The 14,929-nt window shown below is 44.6% G+C and overlaps 1 protein-coding gene across 13 annotated transcripts in view; it reads right to left on the reverse strand.

Annotated features, from left to right (window-relative positions):
• LOC311050998 (RNA-binding protein Musashi homolog 2) overlaps nt 1-14,929 on the reverse strand; it is a 309,794-nt gene that overhangs the window by 140,034 nt on the left and 154,831 nt on the right. For all 13 annotated transcript variants that reach the window (XM_084065314.1, XM_084065321.1, XM_084065320.1 and 10 more), the window contains exon 7: nt 13,600-13,648. In XM_084065314.1, the coding sequence (XP_083921440.1) occupies nt 13,600-13,648 (49 nt within the window). The remainder of the gene's footprint in view (nt 1-13,599; nt 13,649-14,929) is intronic.

The raw sequence follows: 14,929 nt of genomic DNA on the forward strand, positions 1-14,929 counted from the left end.
ATATTATTGAAATAATTTCTGTTGCACGTGTGATGCACAAACACATAGCAACGGATGATTTCATAGGTAAAGTCAAAATGCAAAGCCTTTTTGTGCAACCTCCCCATGTACTAAAACTTAACCATGACAATATCATGTACACAGGGCTGAACCGCACTCCCTGGAGTCCTTGCTGCTGCGCATGCCGAGTTTGCAGTCGGTTGGTCCCATATATGCAAATGACCATAATGGGCATAGCGGTCAGATCTGTGGCTCTGGACAACCGGATCTCTGTATCTGTCAGTCTTTGTCCTTTTCATGCCCATATATGGAGATCGCTGATGTCACCAGTATATGCCCATATATGGGCGTGCCCCCTTTTGTGCCCATACCGTACATGGAGCTGACTGATTTGTTTGAGCCTGATACCATGACGACACATTGAGGTTATACAATTACAACTTCAGACAAAGTTAAGTTATTCTGCTATAAAATTGTTCACTTCTCTCACTCTGTGCTGCTGTTCCAGGCTGTTACCCTCTGTCACGCAACTGGAAGTGGCAAAAACATGGAGCAAAGAATCACGTTGAAATTCCTTGTTAAGTTGGGTTAGGGCTATATACACAAAATATATACTTACTATTTTATATCGAAAATAGCGACGTTGCAATGCGTTTTTTAGCTATTTTTGAAAATAGAAGTTATTTGATTTAAATGTATACGTTTTTATAATTGATTCAATCGATTAAATGTTGCACCCCTAAGAGGCACAGGCACAGGCGCACACACACACACACACACACACACACACACACACACACACACACACACACACACACACACACACACACACACACACACACACACACACACACACACACACACACACACACAGCGACTGCCTACGTCTCATTGAACAGGCAACTGTTGTTGAGAGGGAAAACATCACTCACAGACGCTCTTTCATTCTGCAACAGGCCGCTTGATGCAGCGCTGACGGAACACAGACACACAAAGCAGGAATATGAGCAGGTTGGGTTTCCACTGATCAAACACATGGTTGACGTGGGCCGTCTCGTCGCTGATCACAGCTGCTGGGAGCTGCAGTAGCGGATCAGACTCCTACTGTGTTCACAGGACTCTCTCTCCCAGCAGAACAGGCTCATCACGTTGGACCTACAGTACAGGCCCACAAATTAAGCGAACAGGTGTTACAAAATAAGTTGCAGTCTGCAACTATGGATTTCCGGAGCAATTATTCTGTGGATTACAATTTCAATTTATCGAATAATCGAGGAGGAAATGTTGCTCTTATTATTTCTATTTATATAAATAATGGCCATACAACTGACGGTAGCTTGTTGACAAAATTCCCAAGCCAAATGTGTCACTGTTGCCTATTTTGGCACAATTTGGTTTTGAGCCAGACGATGTGGACTAGCCAGCGAATTTGGACAAGGCTATGCTGCATTTGTGGAAAGAAAATATCTGCTGTGTCGAGTAAATACACATCTAATCTAAGATCGCATTAAAGGATTTCTGCAGTCATGGACCATTTTGTTCAAGCTGCTGTGTGGAAAGTTATTTCCTCACACTTTTTGAACAAGCTCATGGCTGGTAAAGTAACAGTGTGGAAAGTAAATAGCTTGGTTACAGAGGTTAGTGGGATTTTAAATAGTAAAATACATTATTATTCCAGTGGCCTGATCTACACTAACACTTAACACATCGATAACAGCTCTCTGAATAGATGTGTGTGTGGGGGGGTTGCTGCTTTTCTGTGTTTTCACTGCATTAATGCAAATTCCAAACTATCACAGCTCTACTGACAACACGGAATACTTATTGGGTCTATTCACATCACTTAAGTAGACCAAACAGCGATACAGACTCCTCTTATGATGTCCATGTCAAAAGAACAGCCAGAAGAAGCTAACTAAATATTAGAGGTATATTAGAGGTCGCCCGGGCATGTCACACACATTCAAATATTTGGATATGGTTCAAATACACTCCACCTGGGTATTACTACTATTAGTCATGTAACATGCTGGCTCTGTGTCTGAAATGACAGGTGCTTGTTTCGGTCTCAGAGTTGAAACGATGGCTTCTCATTCTCGACAGTGAAGCGTTTCTGCAGGTTTCGTCATCAAATGAAACTTGAAAGGGGTCGAATGCAAAAAAAGTAAACCAAAATACTGTATGATGTGGTATTGTAAGGTCTTTCTTTCTCTATAACACAGAGACTTTGTCTCACTGTCCAACCCACACAGAAAGAAATCTGTTCTTCACAAGCACGCACCCAGGCATACATGCACGCGCACACATACACTTTCTGCCTCGGGCTGAAAATGAAATTGAAATGAAATGTAATTATATATATATACTGTGTGTGTGTGTGTGTATATATATATATATATATATATATATATATATATATATATATATATATATATATATATATATATATATATATATATATATACACACACGCGACATGAAGAAGTAGAAGATGGCCAAGAAAAGAAACCCCACCAATCATCTCTGTGGATTCACACACAGCTATTTACATAGACAACATAGAAGCCAATCATATGCGTGGAATGACTCAGGCTATTAGCATACCCAGGGCACAGACAGAAGTTTCACCAACACCTCACACACACACACACACACACACACACACACACACACACACACATATCCAATAAGTAATGCAACGCAAATAAAACAAAAATACAACCACAGTCATATACATGCATTACATAAATACAAATATTTGATTAAACATGCATTGTCTGTTTCGCCTACTCGCCATACATCATTTTAGAGTTGGGACTGAGATATCCATGGTTCCCTCGGAATGTCCAATAGCACCCCATTAATGCAATAATACAGTATTAGCGCACTATTGTGCACAACCCCACAGGGCAGAATCATGTCGCACACATGTACAAACAGTCGAGTCCCCTCCAAGTAGTGAAGCGCAAACGCATTCCACCGTGACTGTTAAAGGCGGTTTAAGCTCCTTAAATGGGTGAATGATTAAGCATCCACCTAACCTAATGTGATAGATTGTTTTTAATACCTAGATTTTAAATGCTTGTAATTATGTCACCTGTTAATTTAAATTAGGGATACGCAGGGTTATATTAAATGTTAGATGTTAGGTTACCGTACATCATTTTAAGTGAATATGTTTTTGATTGATTGATTGATGGAATACTTCAGCAGAACAGTCAAGGAAACTCAGCTAGGCCCAGACAGTTGGTGTAACCGTCTGGGCCCCTAAGGTGGTAATCCAGCCTGACAGCGTGTCGCGGGTTCGACTCCCGATCCCGACGACCTTTGCTGTGTGTTAGCCCCCCATCTCTCTCTCTCTCATTTCCTGTCAGTCTACTGTTCCTATCAATAAAGGCAGAAAATGCCCCAAAAATATATAATAAAAAAAAAAACTCAGCTAAAAGGATGACACAAAAAGCCCAGAGGGGCATGTTTCTGTTGTGGTCCATTGTTCTCCACAACCACATTGTAAGTGGCTGCTGCATGTTAGATGCATGGCAAACTATGCTGCACCACAAGTCTACGATGAAAGCCATTGGCATACACGAGCTGAGGACCTGACGTGAGATTGGAGCAGTGGCTACACTCACGTCAAATTGACGAGGTGGATAAATGGGCGACAGCTGCGTTGAGATCAGCGTACGCCCATATTTTGGTCTACGCAAGTTTGATGAATGAGGGCCAGAGTGAGAAGACAGAAAGGGTACCATCTTATAATGAGCATTAGTGAGGACCAAATATATGAAGATATGTTGACAATGGGTGTTAAAAAACAACAAAACATGTGCACCCCATCACCAGCACGTATAGGATATCTTTGGGTCAGTCATTTCATGGACTGCTATTAGACCATACAGAACAAAGGACAAAAAAAATAGTACTGTATGTCCTGCATACTGTAGGCGGAATAATCCCAGGACTGCAGGCTGCCAGGGAGAGCCGTTTTCCCCTGAGACCGGTGTAAAGACGTGTTATTATGGACTCCCATTTAACATACAGTGTGCAAGGAAGGACAGTACAGAAGAACAGAGCAGAACAGAACGACGGATTGCAGCTTATTTGCGGGTACGAACTGAGGACGACCCGTGCGTTCCCGCTAGTCAACTCTTCCCGGGTAACCCCTACCGCACATCAAACAATGCAGCGCCACTTGATATGCTAATATAAGGGGAGGTGGGCGGGAGGGAGGGAGAGGAGAAGAGAGGCGACGAAGAAAGCTTGAAAAGCAAAACCAGGGCTTACGAAAAAGAAAAGGCGGATAGAGATAGAGGGAGAAATGAGTGCAAAAAACGATGCCAGCAGCTCAGGGGTTTGAGGTCAGGCGGAGGGTGTACAGTACGCAGTAAAATCCTGAGTGTTAATTTAAATCAGAGTGTACAAATGTCACCAAATGGACCGCTTAGAGTCCCTTTGGTCACGTCTGTATACTCTCAATGTTACAAATGGATACATTAACGTGGCCAGTGTTCACAGCTGCCATGATTACAGGTCTTCACGAGAAGGCTGCTCCTACTACAGTAACGGCTGCAGCATACTCCTTGTAGAAACAAAGTTTGGCGAGGTAATAAAAATAAAAAAAATTATCTCATAAGGGGGGGACAGCAAACATTTCATTGCCATGCTGAAGTTTGTTTCTGCAGTTCTTACTCCTCCAAGATTTTGTAACTAGCCAAACATCAGCTTTGGTCTCATCTAAAATGATATGGTCAGATAAACCCCACTGTCTCCCTCACACTTGTGTGAGCTTGTAGTGCCTGACTTGTTCCGCCCTGGTTCCGCCTTTATGTAGTTGGCAATTTAAAAAAAATCCAGTTTTTGAAAAAAAAACTAAAACATTATGCCCAGAAACTATATTGCACCCGAGATGTTCCTTTTTACTGAAGCCAAGTTTAAAATAAGAATTGAATACATTAAAGGTTCTATGACATTCATTTTCACTTTTTTTATTTTTTATGTTTTTTTTGGGGTTTTATGACCTCAATTGCACCCAAAAAATCTGAACTTTGAACATACAGTGGATTTCTTGTGGTCTGGGGTTTTCTGAATAATTAGACTGAAAAGTAATCTGAGCTTGGCCCTTCGACAGTGAGGTCACTGTCGATTAATCCCGCCTACTCTCCTCCTCGCCCCTCCCCTCCCCTATCCTTTCCTTTGGGGGGGGCGGAGCAGAGGCGATGATTGACAGGCAAAATCCCTCACCAGCGACACCCGCAGGCAAAGATTTCTTTTTTCATTGCAGTTGAAAAGGCTTTAGAAATGTGAGAGAAAAACACCTGCCATGGATCAATGGAGTGGAATTTTTGGTTAAAACTTTCTATACACGTTTGAAGGACTATGACAAAGACTTTTAATGTGTGGTAAAACTGAACGTCATGAAACCTATATCAATACGAGGCAACTGAAAAACTGTTTTTTTGATGGTAGTAGAAGATGGAGAGAGAGGATTTTTGTCAAACCAAGCAGGGTCAATTACTTATTTTCTATCCTCTGATATTGGGCTCTGCCCATGTCCTGATCTATATACACACCCATCCTCACATGTTCTTATTTATGTACCTGACCAGACCACACGGGTCGAAACGTTATACTCTCTAATAAATTGCAGTTTGGGGGCAACAAAAATGGTGTGAATATTATATTGTAGAACAAATGACAGCTTACAGCTATCAATGCCAAAGATATTACTCCTAGCGTGCACGTTGATGCGTGCAATATGTGCTGAGAAACTTGTTTCCAGCTGTAAGTTGCTGTCAGAAGTTATTTCCCTTCAGAAACGGAGCACAGTTAAACTGGCCATGATGGATTATAGCTTCATATTGATGAAGATGAGTGCCAGCGGGATTTTTATTTGACAGAGTTAGAATTGAATGCGATGAGCGGGGGGAAGGAAGTGAACTGCTGAACTGCTTACATAACACCACCAGCTACATGTTGTGCTTATCATTGATCCGACTGAGTCACAAGGAGGAAAGAAATAGACATTATTGACAACTTAAGCCTGATTTATGCTTAGCTGCATGCTGGTGTAATGCACCGAAAATAGCAGATCTGCAAGCTCACACTGCACAGACCAAAAATTGCCTATCTACAGCAGCTACTTTCAGTGCAACAAGTTGTGTGTTTGTATTTTCTGTGCACAACACGATACGTATCTAAGTATAAATCAGGCATTATAAAGACTGGTATTTTCTGTTAGCGAAGACTCTGTCCTCCCTATGGGAACCAAGAAGCTTGCTCTGTCAGGTCTCAGTGTCAGGAGGGCTATAAGCAGAGGGAATATAATATGATATTGCTATGGGTCTACAGTAGGAAGGATGTAATGGACTTTATTGGAGACACAAGCCAAGTCTCTCTGTCTGGGGTCTCATCGGCATATACCGTACATAACAAACCTATTTTCACCAGAAATATCATTAAATGCTGTGGGCCGTTGAAATGTGCTACCAGGGCAGGTTTGCACAGTGCCAGGCAGAGGCTCAGGTGGGGCTTATTAGTCTTTTTGAGCAGGCATTGCATCAGCCGCACGCCTCTCCAGCATGCAGCATACCAAATAACACGGAGCAATGGAGACACACAAAACACAGGATCACACACACACACACACACACACACACACACACACACACACACACACACACACACACACACACACACACACACACACACACACACACACACACACACAAACAAACGAACCTACGGTACATGCATGCATGGACCAACAAATGTATTCACGCATGCACACTCAAAGGCGAACGCACAGACACACAGGCATGCACACAGTGTTGAAATGCCAGTGTGACACGGACACACACATACACAGACCCACATAAGTTGTTTTTCACATCAAAAGATGAGGAGATGAAACGGAGAGGACAAGGTAGAAACAGCCATGTAATGCTGTAATGTGGTGCAAGCACACGCAGTAGCTATACAGCATTGTCACTCACTTAATGAACTTACATTCACAACCATCAATATCCTTCTGTGAAACCATGGACGTTGGTGTATGTATATGTCTGATTATCAGCTGGCATAGTCAAGCCCTTTCCAAGACCCATAATTCAACAACCCACACTAATCATTTATCCTTGTTCATAATGGAGCTAATCCTGAATCCGTTTTGAATCAATTGTGAATATTGGATACATTGGCGGAAGAAGACAGATTGAACTGATTATAATGGGACTACTCGGTGAGATGATGTTTTTGAACTGTATTGTGAAGTGATTTATGCTCTCCACACGGTTTCCAATACCTCCAACAGGCCTGCTATAGCAACATAGACTAGACATGAGACGGCAAGTAGCAGAGTTCTATTGTTGTCCCTGTGGGACCCGGGGCAGTTAACAGCTTTCTAAGATCAAAAGACAAATTGGTGAAGTTCCAAGACTCCAAAAGAAAAAAAGGAAATGAAAGTTTAAACTTTAAAAGAAAATAATTAACTTCTTTTAAACTCCAAGTGTGAGAATGTGAATATGACCCTGCCTCCTCTCTGAACAACGGCTAATGAAAGCCTCCAGAAGAGGGTATAGGGTCTGTGATACTGAGACACTGTCAACTTGTGACCCACAGGTCCTCTGGGTGAAGTCTGCAGCTTCCTGAATAATCAAAGGGAAAGGTGGGCGCGGGTCATTAATATTCTTACAAGTACCTCATATGCTTATAGTTCCCATATTTCTCTTTCTGTTTTAAATGCGGGTTCATGCAGATGTGGGACTATGATATATTTATTATTTTCAAGACACATTCAAACCAGAAGGATGTAAATATTTGAAGTAAAAATGTCATTTTGACGTTGACTCTGCAGGCTACACGTCACGAGCTAGACTCGTCAGAATCTGACATTTATTATTAGCATGTGGACCATGTGGACTCAATGCGGTTCATCTGGACTGAAACTAGCAGTGTGGACTATAAACTAAGTGCTTAGCTTTAACAATGGGAACCATGCCTAACCGTAAATAAATAATTAGTGACTGTGTTGTTATTATGATGTTTTGAGTCCATATGGTATCAAAAAAACATTGTCTTGATGTCAAAATTAAAAATGTACTTCTTTTATATTTGTATTTGTATTTGTGGTTTGGACAAACTGAAGGCTTTGGTGTGAGGCCATGTTGGTGGATGATGTCAGAATCGACTTGTTTCTCACTACTCTGTAACGCTGAAAAGTTGGACCGCAGACTCACTGTGTGCACAATTGAAGCAGTATAGTGCCTGTATGAATCCAACCGTAAAGAAACACATTGTCAACCATGCAGCCAACACACCACTCATTTATTCAAGGACTACTTTTTTCTTACAGTCTTGTGTGTTTTCACTATTCCCGACCCTTCTGGTCTATGAGGATCAAAGCATGTCGCCAAAACAAACACAGAACGGAGGCTTCAATTAGCGCTGGCTTGTGTGATTTGTCTCAGACAGTCGGGGACATTAGCTTAGGAGGCAGCCTGAAAATATTTCTATGCAAATCCCGCTGAAGAATCAGTGAGCGGACAGCCAAAATAAGACATACTTCCACTCACTGTCCGCAACACACACGCACACGTAGAAGGAACTGGAAGGAAATAACTGAAATCGGTCACAAAAAAGTACCTTTTGCATACGCAGACATAAACAGGCATAAACACACACACACACACACACACACACACACACACACACACACGTACGTTAATCCTAGAGAGCGGATGAGCAATGGAGACAAATGACAAGTGTCCTGGCGGACAGTGTGTGGCTCTGAATCTCAGGCAGTGATAGAAGGGCTGATTAAGAAGGGTGTTCTCCTGGTGTTTTACATGGCTAATACATTGCAGGCTTCAGTTGCCAGGCAAAGCAGCACTGACTGAGGCATCAAATTAGCCACAAATCTATTCTCTGATTCTCTGGTGGGCCTTTCTATACAGCTACATAGGAACCACAGGCCAATGCAGGGGACAGAAACAGTGAAACAAAACTTAGCTGTCGGTCAAAGAAACCTTGTCATGTCCAAAACCTCTACTTTTCAGGAAATGGAAGAAAGAACATGTGTAAATTCCAATGGGTCCAATGTAGTTATATGTCACAAGCTCTTGTTAGATTTATAAAACCCACAAACTTAGTCACTTTCAATCTAGCATCACTATTTTGAGCATGTCCTTATAATTTATTTTAATTATTATGATATATATTTTTAGGGGGTCATTTCAAGCATGTATTTAATAGACAGAGACAGAGAGACAGGAATGGTAGGAGAGAAAGAGATGGGGAAGGACATGCAGCAAAGGGTCTCGGGTCGAACTGGGCAAGGACTGAGCCTTGATGGTATGTGCTCTACCAGGTGAGCCCCATCATGGCCAAAATCTGTCGGGTATTTATTTCCATATCTTTCTAAAATTGTGGTATATACAAGCTTGCAGATCGATCATTTTCGCAACTTTTCATAAAATAGGGCATTCATTTATGAAAAGGCAGAACAAATAATTCAATATGAAGATACAAGGTTTCTACCCAACAGCAACGAAAAAGACAATCATACGCTGTTTCCAAATGAACAGAAATCGCCCGAGGGGGGGGGTAATCATGAAACACTATTGTGTGCTTTTCAAAGCGGTACAGGAGACCGGCGATTCTGCTGTGTGAAATAGTTTCTCTGCGGCGCTGGTGAGCAGCTTGTTTGCGGGTCTCATTCTTAATGGCAGTGAAAAGGGTCTGTCTGACCCTAGTGACCGGCGCCACAATCGGATGGCCCATGGAGAGTAATGGGCAGTTTCACCACGCGCTAAGCGATGCTAGTAGCAACGAGCGAAAACACGTTTAACCCGGGGCCGACCCCGAGCCTCCCGCTCACTTTCTCTCATTCTCAGTCACTTATATTTTCTCTTGCTTTTTAGTGCCCCATCGCCATTTTTATTCCCCTTTTTATTCTCCTCTGCTCTTTTCTTCTCTCATCTCTTGGGAGACAGAAGTTATGGTTGACAAAAAACTGCTTACTGGCCAAAGGGGTCAGCTGAATGCCAACTGCCACAAAGATCCATGGGAAATGGAGTTCCATAAGCTGAGGCGAAACGCATAATGTATTAACCTCCCTAAAAAAAAAGGGAAAGATAGCAGTGTGACTGCAGTCCATGTACACAAACACTCCAGAACAATAAAATAGAATAGAAAGAACAACTATTACATAAAAGCATAATAGACAGATTATATATTTCACTGACATCCAGGCACAGAGAAAGAAAAGGGCTTGTCCACCTGGCTCTATGTCTGACCTGTACGTCTGTCTCTGTCTGTCTGTATGTACTATGTCTCCATGCCCCTCTGTGTCTCCATGTCTGTCTCTGCATGTCTCCATGCCCCTCTGTGTCTATAGGTCTGTCTCTGCATGTCTCCATGTCTGTCTCTGCATGTCTCCATGCCCCTCTGTGTCTCCATGTCTGTCTCTGCATGTCTCCATGCCCCTCTGTGTCTCCATGTCTGTCTCTGCATGTCTCAATGCCCCTCTGTGTCTCCACGTCTGTCTCTGCATGTCTCCATGCCCCTTTGTGTCTCCACGTCTGTCTCTGCATGTCTCCATGCCCCTCTGTGTCTACAGGTCTGTATCTGCATGTCTCCATGCCCCTCTGTGTCTACAGGTCTGTATCTGCATGTCTCCATGCCCCTCTGTGTCTACAGGTCTGTATCTGCACGTCTCCATGCCCCTCTGTGTCTATAGGTCTGTCTCTGCACGTCTCCATGCCCCTTTGTGTCTCCACGTCTGTCTCTGCACGTCTCCATGCCCCTCTGTGTCTCCACGTCTGTCTCTGCATGTCTCCATGCCCCTCTGTGTCTCCATGTCTGTCTCTGCCTGTCTCCATGCCCCTCTGTGTCTCCATGTCTGTCTCTGCCTGTCTCCATGCCCCTCTGTGTCTACAGGTCTGTCTCTGCCTGTCTCCATGCCCCTCTGTGTCTCCATGTCTGTCTCTGCACGTCTCCATGCCCCTCTGTGTCTCCATGTCTGTCTCTACATGTCTCCATGCCCCTCTGTGTCTCCATGTCTGTCTCTGCATGTCTCCATGCCCCTCTGTGTCTCCACGTCTGTCTCTGCATGTCTCCATGCCCCTCTGTGTCTCCACGTCTGTCTCTGCATGTCTCCATGCCCCTCTGTGTCTCCACGTCTGTCTCTGCATGTCTCCATGCCCCTCTGTGTCTCCACGTCTGTCTCTGCATGTCTCCATGCCCCTCTGTGTCTCCATGCCTGTCTCTACATGTCTCCATGCCCCTCTGTGTCTCCATGTCTGTCTCTGCATGTCTCCATGCCCCTCTGTGTCTCCACGTCTGTCTCTGCATGTCTCCATGCCCCTCTGTGTCTCCATGTCTGTCTCTGCATGTCTCCATGCCCCTCTGTGTCTACAGGTCTGTCTCTGCATGTCTCCATGCCCCTCTGTGTCTACAGGTCTGTCTCTGCATGTCTCCATGCACCTCTGTGTCTCCATGTCTGTCTCTGCATGTCTCCATGCCCCTCTGTGTCTACAGGTCTGTCTCTGCATGTCTCCATGCCCCTCTGTGTCTCCATGTCTGTCTCTGCATGTCTCCATGCCCCTCTGTGTCTACAGGTCTGTCTCTGCATGTCTCCATGCCCCTCTGTGTCTCCACGTCTGTCTCTGCATGTCTCCATGCACCTCTGTGTCTCCATGTCTGTCTCTGCATGTCTCCATGCCCCTCTGTGTCTACAGGTCTGTCTCTGCATGTCTCCATGCCCCTCTGTGTCTCCATGTCTGTCTCTGCATGTCTCCATGCCCCTCTGTGTCTATAGGTCTGTCTCTGCCTGTCTCCATGCCCCTCTGTGTCTCCATGTCTGTCTCTGCATGTCTCCATGCCCCTCTGTGTCTATAGGTCTGTCTCTGCCTGTCTCCATGCCCCTCTGTGTCTCCATGTCTGTCTCTGCATGTCTCCATGCCCCTCTGTGTCTATAGGTCTGTCTCTGCCTGTCTCCATGCCCCTCTGTGTCTCCATGTCTGTCTCTGCCTGTCTCCATGCCCCTCTGTGTCTCCACGTCTGTCTCTGCATGTCTCCATGCCCCTCTGTGTCTCCATGCCTGGTGGTTCAGTTCGTTAATGGTATACACAGACTTCTCTCTGCTGCGTGTTCTCTGACCCACAATGCACCTTTTCCCAATATTGTCTAACTATAAATAACACATGGATGGACCTCTCTCTCCCTCTCCCTCCCTCCTCTAAACTCAAATCCTCCACCCTGGCTGTGGGCTGCTTCTCTTAGCGGTGGGTGACTGTGGCGTCTTTGTAAAGTCCTCTGCTTTGGGGGGAGAGAGAGAGAGGCTGTGCTGCTGAAGCCAGGGAGGGCGAGAGAAAGCGAGAGAGAGAGAGAGAGAGAGAGAGAGAGAGAGAGAGAGAGAGAGATAAGGCCGAGAGATAAGAGCCCTGCCTCCTCCGCTGCTCTGCCACATCAGCTATCTGAGGCCTTATCGGACCACACAGCCAAGCTCTCTCCCTCTCCATCTCTCCCTCCCTCACTCTGTCTATCCATCTATCTATGGCGCTATGCATGCCCTTTCTCTTTCCTTCCTTCTCTCACTTTCGCAGCCTGCCCCCCTCTGTCTCTCTCTCTCATTCTCTCCCTCCATCATCGTCCTCCATCGTCCAATCTCCACAACGCCAGTGCAGATTCTTATCAACTTTATCTGAGGAGGGCAAAATGGCCAACGGGGGAAGGGGGCTAATTAAATTGATAGGGAGAATAAATGTTGCTGTATGTGGTCTGTTTAGCTGGCGGGCTGAGCTGTCATATAGGCGTGTCTGAGGACAGCTCTGGAAGAAATGCATGTGCACGCATGTGTGTGTGTGTGTGTGTGTGTGTGTGTGTGTGTGTGTCTGTGTGTGTGTGTGTGTGTGTGTGTGTGTGTGTGTGTGTGTGTGTGTGTGTGTGTGTGTGTGTGTGTGTGCGTGCACATGTGTGTGTGTGTGTGCGTGCACATGTGTGTGTGCGTGCACAGTGTGGAGAATGGCCATGATAAGGGAACAGATTTAGTATGGATCGCTAGCTAGAGTGAAAGCTATCTGTAGCCAACAACATTGGAATTGACCTTGAGGGAAGCAGGAATCCTTTAGGAAATCCACTTATTGTTGTGGTCGAACTTGTTGTTGCCAACGCTGTGTGTGTGTGTGTGTGTGTGTGTGTGTGTGTGTGTGTGTGTGTGTGTGTGTGTGTGTGTGTGTGTGTGTGTGTGTGTGTGTTTATTGAACTGGAAGATATGGATGCCGGGGGGTTCTGGCTTTCATGTACTGCATATAATGCACCAGCGTGAGCTTAAAGCATGGTGGCTATCGATTCTCCATCCAAAGAAACGTTGGATAATCTGAGTGTATTCACGAGCACACACACACACACACACACACACACACACACACACACACACACACAAAAGAATGGAAACATTTCAACAGTAGCCGTATACACTCTTCCTCTTTCACGTTGGCACCAGCTATCTGGACATACAAACACAACATGGACAGACATCAACACTCGGCTGTGCGTACGTTTAACAACAACAGCCACACTCTCACACAGCAGTGCACCTACCTCTGTGTCGGTTGGTGGTTTTGTCAAACATCAACATGGCGTCCTCTACCTGGAAGACAAAACGAGGACATCCATTAGTACACAGGACAGCGAGACACTGTTTCACACAAAGAGAAAGGACTTAAAATATCATTACAAAAATCTGAGCTAAACGCAAACATGTATTATTATAGATACAGAAAAAGAGGGGGAAACACACACACACCCACACCCACACAGTGTGGAGCATATGTCCCTGGTCCTGTGGGGTGAGTAATGATGAGGAGGCCTCTGAGTGGACCAAGGCTGTATGCAACTGACAGACACAAGGATAGGAAGGACGCACGCACGCACGCACGCACGCACGCACGCACGCACACACACACACACACACACACACACACACACACACACACACACACACACACACACACACACACACACACACACACACACACACACACACACACACACACACACACACACACAGTGGTGGAAAGTAACTAAGTACATTTACTTAAGTACTGTACTTAAGTACAATTTTGAGGTATCTGTACTTTACTTGAGTATTTCCAATTTCCAATACTTTTACTTCTACTCCACTATATCTCAATTGTACTTTTACTCCACTACAATTATTTGAACATTTGAGTTACTAGTTACTTTTCAGATATGAATTATGATATTATGAAACATACATTAACCACTTCAGCCCTATTTTACACATAGGCTATTTGAAAATAGCAGATCTACAAGCTCACAACGCGTCTTGTAACAGAGTATATTTATATTGCAGTATTGGTACTAGTATTGAGTACTTTTTCCACCACTGCACGCACGCACGCACGCACGCACGCACGCACGCACGCACGCACGCACGCACACACACACACACACACACACACACACACACACACACACACACACACACACACACACACACACACACACACACACACACACACACACACACACACACACACACACACACACACACACACACACACACACACACACACAGAATAAGACAGTGTACAAACACTCACACACAGGCATACACATCCTTACCCCCCCTTACACACATGAGTGCATGCACATACACTGTGTTGTGCTAAAACCCAGCTAAAATGAAGACTGGCTTAAAGCGCGGATGAGATTAGATAACGTCTGTTTAATTTATATTCACAAACAAACGCACAAACCAATCACATGAACTAATCCAAACAGACAAATCAATATCTGCAATGACAAAGACACTCCATCACGGACACACACACACACACACACACACACACACACACACACACACACACACACACACACACACACACACACACACCCCCCCCCCCCC

This window comes from Gymnoscopelus microlampas (assembly GCF_963454915.1).
Source record: "Gymnoscopelus microlampas genome assembly, chromosome: 8".
NCBI lineage: Eukaryota > Metazoa > Chordata > Actinopteri > Myctophiformes > Myctophidae > Gymnoscopelus > Gymnoscopelus microlampas.